The sequence below is a fragment of the Cimex lectularius genome, unplaced genomic scaffold, assembly GCF_000648675.2.
Source record: "Cimex lectularius strain Harlan isolate CLEC.00 unplaced genomic scaffold, Clec_2.1 scaffold143, whole genome shotgun sequence".
Lineage (NCBI taxonomy): Eukaryota > Metazoa > Arthropoda > Insecta > Hemiptera > Cimicidae > Cimex > Cimex lectularius.
Window position 1 is genome coordinate 371,934 of NW_019392714.1, and position 21,667 is coordinate 393,600.

Consider the following 21,667-nt stretch of genomic DNA (forward strand, 5'->3'; position numbering starts at 1 on the left):
CTCATTGCCATTAGAATATTGTAAAAATGTGCTAACAATGAAGTTACCACTCGCAAACGTTTATAACCTTTTTTTGCGTTTGAGCCGTTTCAGGCCATTTGCCAAAGAAATAAACACTTTCGAACAGGAATTTGCTGTTTGGATTTTTGCTTTTACTTTAGAACAAATTTGATTTCTTTACTTGGTGATTCATTAAAATGAAGAACCAAAACTTCAACTGCTACGTCGGCACTGCATCTGGAATTTTCAAAGGTACGCTCTGAAGTTTTTCCTTAAATGACAATACAAATAATGTAACCGTTGAGCACGTGTCAATAACATTTCTTGAAGCCTGTTTTTTGGTTGAACTACGCTATGTCTTGTTATTGCTCGATTGTTGAAAGCACAGAGTTCCAGTATAGTTTAATACAGAACGTCCTTTCGAGTACTTTCTAAATTAAAAATAGCTAACCGATAGAAAAATTAGAAAGGGTTGTATTGCTAGAAAGCAAAATTGTTCATAATTTATTTCGTGAATATTTATAAATTATAGATAACAAAATAGTAGACTAACACACAATATGTACATCTGCAAAGAATCCATACTGCTTACAAAACCCTACTGCATTAACTTTATATCTGATCAAATAAGTCATTTTTTTCTGTACTAACTGTAATGTTGAGTTGCATATAATAGTGAAGAACGCACCACATCGCGCACTAAATATCTGCTAGTCAAGTAAGTCACTCAAATGAGAAAAAAGGGCTATGCACTCATTTGTGTGTGTTAAACAGTAAAGTTGTGTTATAGTTATGGTAGTACTCACTAAACACCATACACTGTGGCTTGAATGACTAGTCAATAAGTCGCACAAAATTGAAATGTGCAGATTTCTACAATTTTTAGTAACAACAATGGAGTGTTAGTGTCTAATTGGATTGATTGATGATACAGTAGTGCTCACTAAACACCACACACTCTGGCTTCAATGTCTTCACTCACCATCTGCCAAGACTAGCAAAATTAGTTGTAATTTTTTTTTAATTAAAGCAAATTTATTGTAAGCTGTTAATTTGTAGCATTGGAAACAGCTTTTACTAGAGTACAAATTTAAAATCTATTTTCATATTTTACTGTAGGGGGCCAGATATCACCAAATAAAATTTGATAACTTTGAGTAATGACAGTTCACATTGTATTATATCAGGGATATTTTTATAAAATAACGATTACTTGAAGATCATGAGATACAGTCTGGTGTGGCATAGGTTTTAGAGCACTCTCAAAATGACACAAAAGAATGACATACTTCCACAGAAAACAAACACTTTGAGCCCTGAAGATGATCTCAATAAAGATCGAAACTTTATTAACGAAACGATAAAATTGTATATTTAGGTGACATTATCATTTATTCATTACATTTGAATATAATTGTATCTACCGGGTGATTCTCGATGCCTGCCCAATAATTTATTACAAAAGCTGGAATTGTCAGTGGACTGCAAGAAGGCTCAGTTCTGTACACGTGCTACATAAAACAGTAATTGTGAAATGAAATTGACATTTGTAAAAAATGCGCCTTAAAAAATCAATCTGATAAATTATGTCCAATCACTTAATTCATTGCTAATTTAGAAGTGTATTTAAAAAACTTATTATTGTAGAGAAGAACTTGCTTCCATATTTTTCAATTTATTCTATAAGACCAACTGGAACTAGTCGGTAAATTTAATCGTTAACAGTAATTTTTGGTCTGCCTTGGGTTGGTCTGCTGGTCAGAAGCATTTCAGCATTTTGCCATCTTCAGTGTTGGGTTTGTGTAAGTGATTTGGTCTAGGATTGTTTAATGACTTTCAATCTTTATGTGCTATTTAGGCAAAAAAAGATTCCAAAAAGTAATAAAACTATTTAAATTGTTATAGCTCATAATTCACTGTTTAAAGCAAACATAAAATTCCATTTCTGTCAAATACTTAGTACTTTTAAATTTTATAAGCTTGTTATTTTCTTCATAAAGTTTACATAATTATATAACTTTTTGTTTTCAGGTGTGCATATTGTGGAAAAGCATGACTTATTTGTAAAGAATATTGATGGTCTAAAATCGGGAACAAACAAAAATCCTATAACTTGCATGAACTGGGCAGAACCAGGAGAAGAGGAAGTCATTATTGGTTATTCAAATCAGCTGGTGAAGGTTTATAACGTCAAGTCGAGAAGCTTTACATCTCAAGAGGAGAAAAAATGCGGCCAAGGATCTCTGATTGGTGTTGCAAAATTTTCTGAGTATGTATAAACATAAATACGAATGGTATTTCAGTAAGATCGCTTTTGTCTTATTTCAGTGCTATTATGACTGGTGTTGATGGAGGTTCAGTTAAAATTTGGCGGCCTGGAGGAGAGACTACCACTATCGAGTGCGGCAATAATTTAGAACGAATCCGTCACAGTCTGACAAATGAACAGTGCTTTGCTTCAGGAGGAAAAGAGAATGATTTAAAAATATGGGACATAAACACTGGAGCAACTACATTTACAGCAAAAAACGTAATTTTGGAAATTTCTAACAGTCCTTGTTTTTTAATTGATAACAACTTTGCAATCACATTTAAATTAAATTTCTCAATTTGTGTAAAGAGATAACAACTTTGCAATCACATTTAAATTAAATTTCTCAATTTGTGTAAAGATCTTGTTATAATCCAACCTCTCCTCCAGTTAACCTAATCAGAAAGGATAGCCAGGTGTGATTAGACTGATGCATATTAAAATATACGCAATTCAGTTTAACATCCATTTGTTTTTAGAGAATGAAAAACATTGTTTGTTTTTTTTTAGGTTCGGCATGATGAACTTGAACTGAGAGTTCCAGTTTGGGTCACTGATATAGTTTTTCTTACAAATTCTCAAAAGGTTGCAGTAACCACTAGATATGGACATGTAAGTACTACAGGACAGTATATCGTTTATAAAACAGTAATAACCAACCAATTGTATACAGAATTTTTCCATATTCTAATGCACAGTTTGAAACATTATCCTTTATTAATCCATATTTGTTTAGTGGCCAAATTGACCATATTAATTATTCTAATTAATTTTTTTTTCATCTAAGGTTTTTGGTTGAGGACAAATTAGTGTCACGAGTGGGATTTGAACCCATTAAAATATGGCAGAAAAGAGGTAAAATTCGAACCGTTGTAGGTTGAGATGGGAAATTGGAGTCAAAGTCATGATAGCTCAAGTGGTTAGAGAGCAACATATTCAGCTGAACGTCGTGGGTTCAAATCCCGCTTGTGACACCAATTTTTCATCTCAACCAAAAACCTTAGATGAAAAGAATAATTAATTTTCCTTTATGTAAAAGGGCCATTCCTCTATAGCTGTCTTAAGAGGCAACTAAATGTGTCCCTTTTGGAAAGAAGAGTTGTAGTAATAACTCCTAGAAAACTTTTTTTAACATTGGTCTGCCTATCCTCTCTGCTTTGGTCTTTGTTATTTTATTTTTAAAAACACGACAAATTTATCACTGAAGATGCCGTAGTCTGATAGACCAAAACAGCAAGATTAGGAGATCAGGATGGTTGTAAACAACCAAATAAAGTACAGCTTCATTACTCTTAGATCTCTGGAAAATAAAAAATAAAAAATAATTCATTTTAATTTATTACATTTTTATTACCAGGTAAGGCTTTATGATCCTTCAACACCGACAAGACGCCCGGTAATGAGTGTACAGGTACCAGAACAGGCCCTAATCAGCATGTCAACCTGCTGTAAAGATCAGTATGTTCATTTTCAATCGATTTAAATGTTATTTTAAAGTTATGATTAGTCATTTAGATGAACAGTTCCTTTTTTGTGAATCTTTAAGAAATTTTATGATATTTTAATTTGAAAAATAATTAACTCATGTTAAAAAATTGAAAGCACATCAAAACTCACTTGTAGTATTAGATGTAAGCTGGTCATAAGCATTATTAAAATTTTATGCTAAATTTTACTATAACGATTATAAATCTGTTAAATATTTGTTTTAGACATGTAATTGTTGGGAGTGGTACTGGACAAATGAACCTTGTTGATTTGAGAAGTAAAGGTCTTGTCATGAATAAATATAAAGGAAGTATAGGTGGAATTAAATCAATCGCCTGTTCACTGGAAGAGCCTTATATAGCTTCTGTCAGCCTTGACCGTCATTTTAGACTGCATCATTTAAATACGAAGGAGCTTCTTTTCAAAGTGCGTCTATCAAATGAAACAAATCATGTTTTTATTTTATTTTTTTTTTTTTAACTGTTTTTTTTAGGAATACATGCAGTCGAAACTTTCCTGTGTGTTGGTGAGCCCTAACTTGGACATCAACAAATGCGATGCAGCTTCCAGTGAAGAGGAGGAACTTCTTGAAAAGGAAAATCAGGAAAGTCCACCATATCCCGAGTCAGATGAAGGGATAGGGGAGAAGGTAAAAGAGGAAGAACTATTACCGCCACCTGTGGCTGAGAAAAGGACCCGAACTGGAGGAGCTTCTTCAAAAAAGAAACAAAAACCTTCATAGCATAAGGTAGTAGGGAAATCAAAGCTCCCTTAAAAACATTGTTTAGTGTTTTTTAATTTTATTACATATATATTTTTTATTTATTTATTTATTTTTCTTTTGTTCAAATAAATGTATGGTTGTCTCATTTTAAGAAAGAAAAAGAAGGTTAAAATAATGTTAATGATCACATGTGATATGTACAGATGTATTAATTTTTAATGTGGTAATATGTAATTAATTAGGAATTTAAATTGTAGATGGAGTTTGGTGTTATCTTATTTTTCAGCTGTTGTTAAATTTAATTACATATTTGTTTGATTTTTTAAAATTATTATTTATTTGCAAAATTACAATTCACAAGAGCTTACAATCAAACAGTCATCAACAACCCACAAATGCTCATAAAATATGTACAAATAACCATTATATTTTACATATAAATATTTTTATCAATGTTACAATATTAATTATAATGTTTATATTTTATAAACCACTGATGTATACGATTATGCCACATTTTTTAAGGTAATCGCTGGTAGGTAACCTAAAAAAACTGCACCCTGTACAGGAAATATTTGATACTAACAAGATTTCTTATCTTTCTTCCAAAACTATTAATATCTTATATAATATATTAATAACTAAAAACTGATTGTTTTATGAAGGTTCCAGCTTGCAGTAAAATTGTGAATATAAAAATGACATTTATTTTTAAACTCTTACTAATTCCAATTTTACCACCATAAGAAAAAAATATAATAAGCTTCTAAGTATACTACCACCGTTGTTTTATTTGGCATATTTAACACATCTAGAAATCCATTAATTCACTTTAATTAAAAAGTATAATGTTATTTTACTTAACATGTAATCATTACAAGCTAGGTGAATTTTGTATTTTAGGTTTCTCACCTATTTTTAACTAAATAAATCTCATTAAATTTTTCTTGTACATTTTGAACATTATTTACTTAATCCTAAATTACACTTGTAACAGTACAGATTTATTTATAATTATATTAAGTGTTTATAGAGTGTTTATGTTGTTGAAATGTGTATAAATTTTAACAGAAACCAATTTTGAAGTAGATTGTGTATGCACAATCTTTGCTTAGTTGGGAAAAAAACCACACCAATACATGTCTTAGATGTTCTGTGCACTTAAATTATGTGCCTTTTATGTTTATATATTAATATATTTTTCAAAATTTGTCAACTAAACAGATAACTATTATACTGAGCTTTTTAAAATTTGACCAGTTTGTATTTAGTAAATGTTGTAATATTGAATGTATGTGTAAAAATACATAAAGGTGTCATTTTCATTAGGTGTTTTGTGTGATAGTGTTTTTAAATCCACATTCCTCCTGAAAAGTTTTTAAAAATAAAAAATTCTGATATTCGATATTTCAGTATATAAAAATTCACACTACTATTCTTGATGGTGAACAATTAAAAATGTCATTCTTTTAGTTTTGTTTATTTATGTAAATAAATGTTTACAAAATTTCTAATTGAATAATTTTTAATGTTGACAGTCATAAATTTAACAAGTTAGGGTATCATTTTGTTTCAAGTACTTTTTTATTTTTCTTGTCAATGCTTGATGATGGTTGAAAAAATGGATCAATAGCAACAGATTTTTTTCTGCTTTCTGAACCCTCTCTAATTAGTGAGGTTTTGGGTTCAGAATTTGCTCTTTCTTTTTCTTCTTTTACTGATAACTTTGGTTGAAGCTTTGAAATATACGTAAGAACACTTTCAATCATTGGACCATATTTTTCATCAAACTCCTCAAAGCATGTCTTTTTTTTCTTGCATTCACATGACTTTTGCTTTTTCTGAGGAAATAAATTAGTTTGTTTCATTAACAAATTTGCAACTTTGTCAACGAGAATATCACACGATTGACAATAGTCACTCTTTGGTGTACCAAAATTATTTCCTTCTGTCAATTCATAATCTTTTTTCAGCTTGTCAAAACCATACTTGTTTAACTCTTCAAACAGTGTGTTAGTATTATTCATATAACAGTTTATGAACTCATTGAAGAGTTCAGTTACATCAAATGTCGTACGATCGTTTTTTGGTAGATCACACGGGAAACTGTCATGAATAAACAAACCATCATAGCGGCAGTTTTCCATTGGTACCAAAGGTGAATCAAATGTTAATAAGGGTACATCGATTTCACACATTTTTTGGGTTTTCTGACTTTTACAGTGGCCTGGGATTTTGGATGTTAAATAAGAACAATTGTATGGGCTTGCATATTCTTCATTGCTTTCAGCTGATTTAGCTGTACCTTGAACGTGGGCAGCACCGATTATCAGATCTTGCAGTTTTTGCATTTCCGAATTGTAAGAATGATTTGAAACTATTCTCGAAGTTGGTCTACTTGGCCTACCAGCCATTCTGAATGGTATTTGCGAACCAATTGAATCTCTTGAAGAGCAAGGTTTACGATGATATCCATAATGTATGTTCTCTGCGCTGTGTTGAATAGTGTCAGGCGTTGAATATGAACTGTCAAAAGAATTACAGTCATAAGACAAATTATGATGTCCAACTTGAGAATGTACCCCTTTGTTTAGAAATGGTTTGTTGGCATGGTTCATGGGAAACCGGATATTTTCTCGTGAACATGGTGAGCCAGTCATATCTTTTAAGTTTGCCCAGTCAATGTATTGTTTCAGCAATAAACGTGAGCAGTTTTCACACGTGCTGGCTGATTGGTTGCATTCCATTATTGGTTCTGGAATTTTTATTTTGATAAATTTAGATTTTGTCTAGTTTAGGTCATTGACATCTCTATGAGACTAGTTTTAATAACAAACTATATATTTTTATTATGTTGAAAAAACAGTTTTGGATATTTAGTTTTGTTTCTTTTAATATTGTTATTGTCTTTTGTGCATTACAGTTTAGTTTTCTTGGTACAGTCGAAATATGCTAGCTTACATACAGTGTTTGAAATCTAGTTAACACACCACCAAGGGTTGGATTTAAATCAAATGGCTAATTTTAATAAGTCCTCTTGAAAAATTTCTTCATTTTGCCACCGTCTTAAGCCCAGATTACAAAGAACGCCCTGTGGTGTTGTCCCTGATCTGGTGTACACTCCGATGGAGGTAAGCAACTCTTCACTCCCCATTTAAATTTAATGCACTACAAAAATGCAACGACTAAACATGGTGTTAATCATGTGATGATTCTCAACATAATTTGGTTTTATGAAATTTGCCCATATGAAATTGCTGACCGGATAAGGGGAGCATTGAATAATCAGTGGAGTGTAAAAGCTAATAAAATATGTTAAGTAACAATGTCAATTAAAAATTCTATTATTTATATCATTTTTAATGTTAATACAATTATCCTATCTTAATAAATTGGTAGGACTTATTTTGACAACCGGTGCATTAACAAAATACTACATGTTAGTAATATAGTGTGAATTATTTATAAATGTATTGATATTATATAATATACAGGGTTATAATTTTTTTAAATTAAGTGTACAAAATGGTTTAGCTAAATATTTTATTTGCTAATTGGGAAGAGAAATGTGTTTTATTTTTTTGAAATTTTAATTGTGGGTTGTTAGAAAATAGATCCACTTGGAGCGCTCAAATCGGCGGTCGGCTTTATTGACGAACTTGTCTCACTCACCAGACTCCAGAGTCTAGAGTGAGAACCGGTAGTTCAACACAAATGCTTGTTTGTCGGTTTTGTCGTATTTGTCGGATATGTGGCTCTCCTGGGCCGATGTCTAACTATGTCAGAGTTGGTGCATTTTCTCGATCACGGAAATAGCTTTCCCAACGGGGAAAACCGACATTTTTCACTTGAGTTCGTACGAAGACTGAGACAAAAATCGAAATAAAACTAGTTTCGCCGTTCGCGTTAGTAAAGATGGCTTCTTGTGATATACAAATCGTTAACAGTTCCGTTTTGAACAGGATCGAAAGGTATGCCCAGTTTGTAAATTTGTCATTTTTCTTCTTACTCTTATTTTTTATTTATTTTCTCGTTTTAGTTTTATGGCCGATGCTTCGTACCGGGAGGCAATAGAAAATTCGGCAAATTACAATACTAGACTTTGCGTTGAAAGGAGACTCCGGATGCCGTTTCTAGACTCTCAGACAGGTATATTTACATAATCCATAACAATTGTTCAGTCAAATTGATTTTTCTGTTTGAAATGTTTTGATTTGAAACTTCCCTTAATTACTGTTAGGGTGGGGTTAAGGAGAGTTATACTAAGGTGGAGTGAAAATTAAGGTGCACTTACACATGAGAGTTTTTTTACACATGAGAGTTTTTTTACTCTTGAGAGTAAAACTCGCAAGTTTAAAGACCTAAGAGAGTTTTTGCCAAACGTAGAGGGAGAGCTCTCCGAGAGGTGCAATGATACATCTTCCTTGCTAGTGTTAAACACCTCAAGGTTTTCTTCACGCTCTCAGAAAGTACTCTCATTCATTTCAAGAATTTAAATTTGCTGAGTGTAAAACACCAAATCCAGTAAAAAATGGACCCACCAGGATGTTTGCTAGCTCTTTAAAGCATAAGATCCATATCCAATCTTTTTAGGACTTCCAGAACCCAGATTTTAAAAGTACAAAACAAAAACCTTGTGAGAGAAGTTAACAACAGACTTAAATTTTCCAGCCTCTGAAATTAATTGTAAGATAACCATAAGACGCTTTTGAACAGAATTGCTTCTCTCATTGCAGTGTCGTTTTTAAAAATTGGGCCTCACTAATTCTACCAGTAATTCAACACTTGAAAATCTGCAAATATTCCTAAATTCAAATTCCTATTCCTGTCCTAAAGAGTGATACATGCCTAAATGATAATCCTTTGTATCCATGAAGACCCACTTTTTTTGTTTTCGATAAGCACAAAACTAACGCTGCTACTACTTTTTCGTTTTTGTGTTGAAGATGCCATCTAAAAATTACTCTCAGAACTGTCTAATGCGTGTGTGAACGGTCTGAAGCGGTTGCTTTCCGAGAGTGAACTCTGGAGAATTTCACTCTTACATGCAAATGGCTCAGACTAACTCAAGGGTTCCGGCTTCAATGTTAAGTTCCTCTCATGTGTAAACATGCCTTTAGGCTTCCTTTGGTGAAGTTGGACAAACCACCACAAAAACTATTGGGTTGTCCAGAAAATAATGCAGTCTATGGTTATAAAATAAAAACAGTTAATTAAATTATTTTAAACATTTTGTATTAATTAAAATATCCTCCATTGCTCTAAACACACTTCTCCCAATGTGTTGGCAACTTCTCTATATGCTCTTAATAAAATTTTGAGTCTTTATTATTAACAAATTCAGTAATTGCATATTCTAATAACTTTTGATCAATAAATTTTTTATGTTGTAAAACGTTGACCAGGTGTCTGAAAAAATGGTAGTAGGCGAGAGATCTGGAGAATAGGAAGAATAAGTAGTAGGCGGAATCTCTAAATCAATTTTTGTGTTGTCACATGTGACACATGGGGGGACGAACATTGTCGTGTAACAAAATTGACCTTTTCTGATTAACAAGATGGCTTCGATAATGCCAATTTCTGGTGCATTGCAATGCATTTTGGCATCGATTATTTCACCAGGATTCAAGGAGCTGTTACTATAGCCTTGTTAATCCCTACAGTTAATCAGCCCAAATGAAGCCCAACCATCACCTTTTTGAGTTGGGGCTTTGTAAAATGTGGTACTGCTTCAAAATTGGGTATTTTTCCCAGCTTTAAAAATTCATGGAAAACTAGGTTTCTTAGTAGTAGGGGGTTGTGAAACCTCTTAACTTTTTAAGTTCAGGCAAGTCAGAATATTACTAACCACAACCGACTTCACTGTAACAATGATGAGGTACCAAATATTCTGCAATTGGCCTATAGTCACAAACTTGATACTAAGAGCTCTGCAATAATATATCTAATTGTAACTTATATTAGTTATTTATATATGTTGAGCAGGCATATCAGTCAATTTCTTTATTAAGAGTTCTCAATTGAATGATAAAAGGTTTGCGAAATTACTTGATAATTTACTCCAAAAACGTTATATAACAAAACAAAACGGCAAGCTGACAAACATGATAATCAACCAGAATAAAAAAAGAATTACTCGACCTTTCACAATTGTATTAAAAGGGACTCAACTAATTATGAATGAAATGACATGGTAACAATCAATGGTGTAATTCAATTTGATTTCTAACACTCCAGCATTCCAAATCTGCAAACGCAAAGCTCAACATAATTTTTCCAAGTTTTTGATCAAAACGCAGCCTTTGATAATTTAACTCTGTTGCATGTATTTCTCAAAGCACAACTGCGGGATGTGGACTATATCCTTTTATTATTTCCGCTGTAATATGTATTTCACATGCCAAATTATAAATTTTTTTGTAAAATAAAAATTCAATATCAAAGCCTGAACCTGGTGTTTGTTCGATATTTATTTGATAGTAAATAAGATTCTTACAAGTGTAAATCCAAGATGAAGTATGTGCGTTGAATCTCATTGTAATTGTTCTATTTGGGAATGATACAATAAGTTTTTCTATAATTATAGTGTGGCAAATTTTTAATCAAATTTCAGGAGTTGCTCAAAACCATTCAAACCTTTTCATGACGGCTAGGGAACGAATACCCGGCCTTCAATATGGTCAAGTTTATACATATCCTTCAAAGAGATGGAGGAAAAAACGAAGACAGTACCTTATGCAACCCCAGGTTGGACTTAGAAGGTGTGAAGTTCCTTCGGATTCGAGTGACCTGCATACAATATCCACAGTTGAAAACCCGGCTGCTGCGATGAGTGAAGATAGTAAAGATAGTGCTGGAGTCAAAGACGAATCTGCTAAGTCATCTGTATGTGACAATTTGGATTTACATGGCATGACTTAGATATATATATTTTTTAAAATTTAATTGTCAGCAGGATGCTTGGTATTATGATGATTTTGAATTGCATTCGATGGAAGGATTCGATGACCAAGACCCAGATTCAGATTATGATTATGAAGAAACTTATAGTAAAAGGAGAAAAAAAGGTCGAGGTGGAAAAACACCTGGAAGAGGCGGTGCCACTCCTACAGATTCACCACATCCAAAGAAAGGTGGCAAGGTAATGTTTTCTATTCAAATGTTTGTTTAAAAATGCAATTAGGAAGGATACCCATTAGAGAAACTTCATTAAATAGGGTACCCTGTTGTGAAAAACATATGTATTCTTACCGATTTTAGGGCACTGGACAGGGCCGAGGAAGGAAAAAAGGAATAAATTATGCAGAAATTGGCGATTCGGAAAAACCTTTCTCCTGTGATCGTAAGTACTTCAACAAAATATACATAAATATGAAATAATATGTCCATTGTTCATTATTGTGTGATAAAATGATAAGTGAATGACAAACATATTTTATTTTTATTTTATTTTTATGAGCTGTTCGCTGAATTTGCCCCAAAATGGATATACATTGGAGAGAACAGAATGCTATATCTTATTAAGCATTACAGAAATAAATGTATTTTCTCTCCATTAGCCAGCCACTAAGCACGAAGCACATATTCAAGCATGGCTCAAAAATATAATTATTATTCGGAAACACTTATTAATATTTGATTTTATGTTTATGTTGTAAAACGTTTTACGCATTACCTTGTCTTTTTCGATTGGAAGGGGGAGGGGGTTCAACTTAACATACCAGACAAGAAAACGAACAGGAGAAAGTTTTGACAACAATGGGACTATTGTTTTTGTTTGTTTTGTTTTTGTAAACTATTTTTATTATAAATTTTGTATATTTTTAGTTTCGTATTAAAAGGATTTTGTGGGATTTTTAACAACTTCCTTTTGCGTAATGGTTTTCAAATAAAGATTGTCTCGTATACTTTTTTGGGCTGCATGCGGTAAACTTTTTTTTATCATGTCGATTGCTTGCTTTAATTATTGTTCAGTTCCATTTGTTTTCTTTTTTATTGACTTTTGTTTTTATTGGTTAAAGAAGCAAGATTAATGTTTTTATATTAAGGTATTTAATCATAAAGAGAAAGTTCAAGGACTGGAATTGTATAGTAAAAACAATTGGGTTGCCACCTCATATTTCATTTTAAAATTAGATCAAAGCTCTCCTTACACAAAAATAGATAATTGCTGAAATTTAATTATCAGTAAAGTCTTTATAAGTACAGCAGTGTCAAACATTTTAACAGTTTATCTGATTATTCAGAAATGAATATATTCTTGTATTTCTTTTATGAAAAGTAGATTTTAACAACAAGTTATTTTTACCACTCGCTTATTTGTTCTTGGTAATATTCAAATTTCGTCATGAATAACGCCCTCAAACGAATGATAATTTACATTATTAGTTGGATTGTCAAACTGTAAATAACCAGTGTGATTAAAATGGTGTTTATTGCTGATGCATTTTATTTCCAAATACATTCTGCTTATCAAGTCAATCAAGGATCCTGATTTGGAACTGAAATGCATCAGCAATGAACAGCATTTTAATCATACTGGCTGTTTAAAGTCCAAAATTCCATAGCTTAATTTAAAAAACAAACAATACCATTAAGATTATTATTAATTTATTGTATGCATACAAAAATTATTTAAGTTCAAAGTGTTTGATGTATCCATTTTTTCACTCATGAATAATCTGGAACTCAACATGGCCAAGTTGATTAAAAAGAAATTCATTTGCTATCTGCCATGCTTTTGACCTATTTTAAGTTCAACATCAAGGAAAAACAGTCTACAAATTGGCATAATTCGGTTTTTAATAAAAGGTTTCAAATTTCTTTGAATATAGGCTCAGAAACTGTAAAAACAGTAAAACTAAAAACTAAATTGTTTTATGAAATGTATCAGCCATATCTCTAGACATTTACATAGTATTTGTATAGTTTATTTTATATACAAGTGGCACCTAGTTGCCAAAATATTTTATTTTATTCTTTATTGCAATGTAATAGGGGACAAACAAAATTTTATTATAATTTTTGAAAGTCACAATGTATCAGAATAAACTGGGTACAACGATATTTAAAGTAAATGTAGTAAAAAAATTCATCATTTCTGCAAGTGAAAACGTTTAAATTGGTTCAATATTACAACAGTAATGTTATACTTTTCCTTACATTTTTCTCTCAAAGGTGGCAACTCTGATTTAGAAACAAAATGCAATAGTAGTTTAATAAGATTTTCATAAATACTTTATATGAAGAAGTTTACTCAGAGGCAAATTTTATTTGGGTGAATTATAAAAGGAAATTGAAGGTGGGTGGGGTTTTGGATTTGTCATAACTGGTTGATTTGCAGTTTGCGGAGCTCGATACAAGACAAGACCTGGTCTTACATATCACTACACCCATTCTCACAAAGAGGGCACATCAGCAACACCGTCGACAAGGAATAGTAGCAGCGGAGGGGTAAGCGGTGGCACCTCTCAGACCGGGCAGTCGACACCTACGGCTGGACTCGCTCCTCCTCCTAATGTTATTACGCCATCACAACCTTCTCTAATTGAGGATGAACAGGCAGACTCCCTGGCTCCCCCATCGCCCCTTTTGCCCCAACAACAGCAGCCTGTACAACAGCAAGGTTGGACAAACTTCGCACAGGACAACTATCTAACTTTCTTAAATGCCCCCGGTAAATTCTACCTTCTTCCCTTTCTTTTTTCATCTTTTAATCTTTTTCTATTCATGTTTAGTTCATTTAACTAACTCTAGCATGCCATAGTGATATGTTTTTTTATGTTTGAAAGATCCTTTTTTTTTCTCTTTTCACCTTGAGCATGCATTTACATTCTGCTTTCTCTATTTTTTGAAGCTCCCTCCCGTGCACTTTTAAATTAAGTTTGATATTTTTTATCATTTTTTAAAAAAATTTAATTTTGTGTGTGTGTATTACTTAAGCACATAATATAGAATTTAGTTTAGTTTGCTTGATTTTGCTAAGAATGATGAGCAATCAATGTGTTTTTCTCTCCGAAAAAACTGTTTCTCCGATGGCAAGTGACACTCCTATATAAACAAACATATTCAATTGCTTTCCCTCCCTGTCATATTTTATTATCTTATTTTATGTTAATGGTTTAATTTTTATTATCTGAAAAGAGTAGTTTTTGTATTTATAATTGTAACTTATTGCATAAGGTAACAATAAAAACATATTCATTTCATTTTTAAAGCAGTTTTTTGACCGGGTTAAATTAAGTTTGGAAAAAAATATTAACATATGAAAATGTTTAGAAGCCTTAACATAATCAGATATTTAAAAATTGTATACATTGTTCAAATTTTCCTCACAAATAAGGAATTTCACATACATTTTTAACTGTTTTACAACTTTGTGGTTAAGAAGTATACAAATTGTAGGACCTTAAAATTTGTTCACAACCACAATAAGTTTTTTTTTATATTTTGTAATCAAACTAGATTGATACTTAAAGAAAAATTTTTTATTACCAAATAAAAAGTGAATTATTATTATTATTTTTGTAGGTAGATCAATTTTCAAAAATATAGTACAAAGGAGCAACTGTTCAAAAAATTAAAATTTTGAATTGCAAAAAATCGCTTAGCATCATTATTTTAAAACTGCATCTGACTTTTTTTCTTTCCCTTTTATGACACTGTGCTAAGATTTAGGTGAAACATGTTAACTTTTGAGTGTCTTTGAATTATTTTTACAATAACAATGTTTACAACTCCTAAAATGAATTAATAATTTTATCAATCAAACTGACCTAATAAGAAATAGATATATTAATTTCGTTATAAAATAATCCAGGGAGTGTTTATTTCAAAGTTGAGTCTAAAAATAATATATACGTACAAATAAAATTTATATATATGAACTGGGTAACATGAAATAATTTTACGGAGCTATATAATTAAAAAGAGGAATCCAGCATGAGGTATATAAAGACAAGTAAATGTAACCAACTCCCATTGGCTTTTCTAATCTAGCAAAATGAAACATTAATTTTATATTATTAATATTATACTAATTTCTAAGTGGCATTAATACTTAGCCATGACGGTTTCATTTTGCTCTTGTAAGTGTCAAGGACCTTAAAATTAAAAAACTTTTATAGTTTGGTTTCTCCATAAAAAATGGGTATGCGCTTATACACTCTGTCAATAGTAAGAGAATTGTTTTATTTTTAAAACAGAAATTTAAAAATATTGACATCATTCATGATGAAATTTAATTGGGTAATTTGTTTGATCTGTTAAAAGGGTGAATGAGGCAGAACCTTCTTGGTGCGGTGGACCCATCTCTTACTATCCAGAGTGTTTGCGCCAACCCGAAGGAGAACACAACAGTGGAAAGGGAGTTTCTTCTTTGAAAAAGTTTTGTTTATTACTATTATTATTTTTAAAATCATATATCATTTTAATCAGTTGTTAATTTGTTTACCTGGGATTTTTTCCTTTTACATTCTTTTATCACTGTTATTTAACAAAAACCAACAAAAATCTGTTAGAACATTAATTGTTTGGTAAAATTTCTTTTAGTTAAAAAAATTGTTCTTTTTTTATATAGTTGTTTTGTATTTATACATTTATAATGTAAATTTTAATTTTCATGCAAAAGCAATGTACAAATAAATTTTTCTGAAAATTTATATCATATTTAAACTATTAAGTATAAAAACTATTACAGTTAATGAAATCTTTTCAAAGAATTATTAGGTTAGATACACTGAATTCCTTATTACTGAATTTTAGTATTTGTTATATCTCGTTTCAAGTTCTAGGTTTTTTTAATTATTATTAAATAAATTATTTATTTCAACTTAAGGTTTGTTGTCTAATCTAATTATTAGATAGCATATTTTTATATTGAAATCATACCAAATAAAAGCCATAAAATATGAGAGAAACTATTCCTAAACGTTTGTTTAGTAGTGAAACAGCTTTACTTTCATAACTTGGTTGATACAGTTTTGATTAACACAACATACAAATACTACTGCAGTACATAGTTGCCTTAGATTCTTGACTTTTAAGGTAATACAAAGTGTGGGTTCTAAATAGGTTTAGGTTTAGGTATGCACTTTTGACCCGAATGACTGAATAATAAGAAAATCGTTGTGTTCAGAATAAACCAAATTGTAAATTAAAAATTAATTGCAAAAAAAATTTTTTTTGTGGATTCGGATGTATTTGCAACCTGGCAAATTTCAAAATACAGTCCTTAGTATAGTTAAAAACCACACTTTGTTCACTTCAATTTAAGTTCATACAAAATATTTTTCATTCGCCGTTAAAAATTAAATGAAAGTCAGATGATGCATGTTTTAATAGTGGTATTTTATAATGTTAACATTTGGAGTGGTTTTCTGCATGTTTTCAAAATTGTACAAAACTTGTGTTTAAAAAAAAAATGTGGGACCAAAGCATGCTGACTCTAGAAAGACTGCTCCAATTTAAACTTATTTCTAAAAACGACCTCTATTTCAATTGAAACCAAAACCACAAATATCAATTGGTTTTGAAAAATGTTAGGTTTTCTCTCAAAACTTAATTTTTAAGTTTTACATGTTTATATCAAAACAAACGTTCTTGGCATGCTGAAAAAAGAATCAATGCATGAGTTGACTATTTATGAGTTATTTTTGTATTCACTAGTCGATAATTAGGAAATTTATTCTTTTTCTTTGTTTTTAATTTAAAAAAACTAATTGTTATATTATCCCTTAGGAAATAATTAGGTGCGCAATTCAATAATCATCCAAAGAAGAAATATTCATTAAATTAAATTCCTTGTAATTTTGGGTGATGTTTGAAGTTAGGTGAGATTTTTTACAATTGTCTTTTTAGTTCCCATTGTGAAGACTTTCTCCATTCCACATATAACAAATTATAGGTAAAGTTATGTGAATAAATATATATTATATATGATGTAATCTGAAATTTTGTTATAATAAATGTTTATAAAGAAAACATAATTTTTCTTTGTTCACTCATTTATGTGATGCTTTGTTTTGTGCAATGTTTTGTTTTTTCCCATAATGTTAGGCTTATAAATTAATAAGTGTTTCCATTACAATGTGTGCATGCGAATATAACAACTGTGTTTTTTGTCAGTATTTACACGTACTATTTTAATACTCTTACTGTACTTGTTATATTTTACTTTCACAATTCCGAAAGTTTAATTTTTTTCAGTCCTTCTATTCCTCACAACTTATGATTTTCTTTATCATTTTCTTACTTACTGAGAAAAATTAGGTATTTATTACAAATTACACATTATTATTCTAGTCTATAATTATTTTTATTGCTTAGTTTTCAATTTTTCCAGAGCGATGGGATTAAATACTTTTTATTTAAACGTATATTTTTGATGTACCCCACAAGCAAGAAGGCAATCAAAATTAAAACAAATGTCCATGGATCCAATGAATATTAGACATATTTTTATTATTATTATATTTTTTACCAGTTTAAAAATTATTCTAAACTTTATAATCATTTAGAAATGACCATGACTATAACATAAGATTTATGCCTTAAACAGCTGTAGGTACCTGGGTTTCCTGGTGATAAATGAATTAATATCAATCATATTAATTTATTTCTGTATTTGGAAACCTTGGAATGAGATGAGATCATGTTAACAAGGATCACACACTTACCTTTGACTTTAAATGTTATTATAGTTGCATTTTTTCACTGTACGTAAAGTTCAAAATTTAACCACCAAATTTCATAAATTACACAAAAAATTAATGAAATGATATTAAAAAAAAAAAATTTATTATATTCGTGGTAAAAAAAGTCTCTTGCTTTGCTGCTGTTTGAAATAGATTACACTATTTTAAATTAACAATCCCCAATTGATCCATCAACTAAGAGATATATTTTTTTGGAAGAATTTTTTCATGTTTATGTTTTGGTAGTTACAAATTGCACTATGACATTTTCTACATTCTTAATAATCAGAAATAGTAATTTGTTTGACATTTGTGTTGGATAAATGCTTAACTTCTCCAAATAATCATTAACTAACGATCACTAAACACTACACATGAATGCTTAAATTTATTTAAAAAGTGTAATGCCTTAAAAAAAAAATTATTTTATTTTATTTATATTTAATTTTTTTTTTAAATTTTATTTAGGTGGTTAAATATTTATTAGGTGGTTTGTCTTAAATTTAAATTTGATAGTTGTGAATTACACCACTTAGCTTTGATATATTTTTTTCAAACTTATATATTTCTGCTCAATAAAAATAAAATTGCCAAAATCTTTGACAATTCCGGGACAAATACAAACACGTAACTTGTTCGAATAATTTGTCTCCTATGAAACAATATATTATCAAGTTAACCCAAATTGTTAGAAAACTGTTATAATTGAATAATTATAATTAAGAGAGACAAAAATTATTCTAATACAAGTAATAAGTTATGTACTTAGGTCAGGTAGTGAAGCTACACAGGAATTTTTCCAATTTAATTTTTCGATTGAACCATGCACCTTTTTTATATTGCCCAAGAAACATTACAACTTATTGATATTTTAATGGTACTGGATTACCTTTTGTACATATGATTATTCTTCCATTGTCTGTAGTGTGTGGCTTTTATTTTTCTATTTGTTCAAGTTTAGTATATTTTCTTAAACTTTAAATTGTACAATAAATGGATACATAACTAGATATAGTTTAAAATGGCCTAATATTTCAGATAAGGCCATTCAAAAAATAAATACATTTAGAAAGTTGATAATATAAGCTTTTTAACTACCAGTGAAGAGTATATATATTTTTTTTAATTGTTGAAAGTTATTATTATAAGCCTCTTTTCTTTTATTAAATAGTTTTAACATAAGTAACCTTTCTGTTTACACTCTTAATTTCAAATTTATATGTTCTAGAGTTACATGTTCTAATTAAAAAATACTATTATTTTTTTAATGCAGAATTATAAATTCATATCTGGGAGTCATCATAAGGACCTTTTCTCTTTTATTAACATAAAATCAATACATTTTATGTAACAGTTGTTCTCTAAAGGTTAAAATAGTGAATTTGATTGAGAATTAATTGCATTCTTTAACAGGCCCACCTGCAAAGAGAGGACGGCCAAGCGCTGCAAGCCAGCAACAGCAAGCTCAAGCACAAATCGCGTCATCAGAAGAACCTATTCAAAACCCAGTCCAGTCAAGTGGACAATCATCTCAAAATCAAGCATCCACACCTCATCCTGCCAAGGATAAACCTCCTGACAGTATGCCTGAGGTAGTAGAACATATAATATTTACTATTTATAACAGAAATTAGAATAAGGATTTCTGTTTGAAACTGCTCACATGTCTAGTGTTCTGTTGTTTTACAGCAAGTACTTATAATGGAGCAAAATGAAAAGCCAAGAGCAACACCATCACCTTATTGTGATTTTTGTCTCGGTGATGCGGTATCTAATAAAAAGTCCGGCCAACCAGAAGAGTTGGTATCTTGCTCTGATTGTGGACGTTCTGGTAAGTTATTTGCGCTGCAATATTTATTTAATTCAATTTACTGTTATTTTCTTAATTTAAAGGACATCCGAGCTGTCTTCTATTTACAAACAATATGATTGTTTCTGTAAGGAAGTATCGATGGCAGTGCATTGAATGCAAATGTTGCTCCATCTGTGGCACTTCCGACAATGATGTAAGTGCCAATAAACAATATCCGACAAATACGAATTACAGTTATATTTGACAAATATTTGGTGAATAATTTCAGGATCAGTTGCTGTTTTGTGATGACTGTGACAGAGGTTATCACATGTATTGTCTAGTGCCTCCTTTACATACGCCTCCAGAAGGTTCATGGAGCTGTCGATCGTGTATTAGGGACTTTCATTGAGCGAAACAGTCCCATAGTATTAAGGGAACATACAGACTGTAAATTTTATTATAAATTTTTTATGTAATGAGTAAGAATTTCATAAACGAAATTTCTGCACATTGGGTTTAAATAAAAACTTTGTTGTTCATTGAAGAAAAAGTGTAATTAAAAAAAGTTTATTGTGTATAAAGATCACTTCATAAAAAAAACTACAAGTGTGGATTAGAAGGTATACGACCGTTATTTCGATTTAAACTCCTTTTTAAGCCAGTTTCTTTTGAATACCACTTAAATTTTGTTATCTTTTTAAATTAATTATATTTGTTGTGTCTATCTACTTGAAATAGTGTGCCATTTTGAAACTGGACATTCAATGTTGACATGTAAAAATGGTTGTCAGTATTAAATGTTTTGTGAATATATTAAGTACTTAAAAGTAAATTAGTGTATATTAATAAGATGTGTTAGTTTTGTAATCTTGTATTTGACAATAAAAATTTACTTTACCGGTGAGGGTCGAATTGGTTTACATTAATTCATTAAAATAATAATTCAAATACTTTAAATGTACGCTTGTAAAGTAAATTAAAGAAGACAAAAAAATTTAAGAAATATTTAATTAATTTGATCAAGAGCAGTGTAAAGTTTTTACTGTTTAAATGTTTATATTTAGAATCCCTGCCAAGATAATTATATATTTTAATAAAAACTTGTTAAGTTTTTATATTCTGTATTATACAAGATCTTTTTTATAATTGTTTCATTAAACTTCACACTTTTAATTGATAGTTGTAGATAGAATTGTCAACCTGTGAGACATTTGTATATTCTATTTTTTTTTTTTTGTTCAATTTTACAAAAACTAAAAAATGTTTAACAATGTTTTTTGTATGCACTTTATAGATGTCTATATAGATTTTTTTATTTTTAATCTTGTATTTTGTGTCTGCAAATGTTTTTCAAGTTCAAAATTCAATAAATTAATTTTAAGAACTTAATAAACTTAAAAATTGTAACATGTCTATTTTTTAAACATTGACTGCGTCCTGTACTTGGCCATTTTGGTTACCCATGGCAGATCCCAATTTATCATGTAAAATAGTTCTCTGGTACTTGTAAATATTTATTTTATTGTGTTTATCTAAGTGGTGTAAATTATATAATGCAGCATTTGTGTTCCCAACAGCACTGTAATTTTTATTTATGTAATCACCTAGTTTGTTGTGAGCCTTGGCATTTCATGCACCTCAGTGGATCTTGATAC

The 21,667-nt window shown here is 30.3% G+C and overlaps 2 protein-coding genes across 10 annotated transcripts; both read left to right on the top strand.

Annotated features, from left to right (window-relative positions):
- Positions 1-32: 32 nt before the first annotated feature.
- LOC106672788 (WD repeat-containing protein 74) lies at positions 33-5,848 on the top strand. Its single transcript, XM_014404487.2, has 7 exons — positions 33-252; positions 2,032-2,269; positions 2,329-2,530; positions 2,822-2,923; positions 3,669-3,769; positions 4,024-4,225; positions 4,293-5,848. Exons 1-7 carry the CDS (start codon positions 198-200, stop codon positions 4,539-4,541), a joined length of 1,149 nt encoding a protein of 382 aa, XP_014259973.1. The 5' UTR covers positions 33-197; the 3' UTR covers positions 4,542-5,848.
- Positions 5,849-8,092: 2,244 nt separating this feature from the next.
- Positions 8,093-20,593, top strand: LOC106672808 (zinc finger protein ubi-d4 A). 9 transcript variants are annotated; one of them, XM_014404520.2, is made up of 10 exons: positions 8,093-8,494; positions 8,563-8,672; positions 11,137-11,408; positions 11,476-11,664; positions 11,784-11,865; positions 13,867-14,199; positions 19,631-19,809; positions 19,889-20,048; positions 20,111-20,223; positions 20,299-20,593. In XM_014404520.2, the coding sequence occupies exons 1-10, from the start codon at positions 8,439-8,441 to the stop codon at positions 20,419-20,421; spliced, it is 1,617 nt and encodes a 538-aa protein (XP_014260006.1). In that variant the 5' UTR covers positions 8,093-8,438; the 3' UTR covers positions 20,422-20,593. The 9 variants fall into 9 exon arrangements, with proteins under 9 accessions (XP_014260006.1, XP_014260010.1, XP_014260011.1 ...); XM_014404524.2 differs by having other exon boundaries at positions 19,907-20,048; XM_014404525.2 differs by having other exon boundaries at positions 13,867-14,148.
- Positions 20,594-21,667: the final 1,074 nt, after the last annotated feature.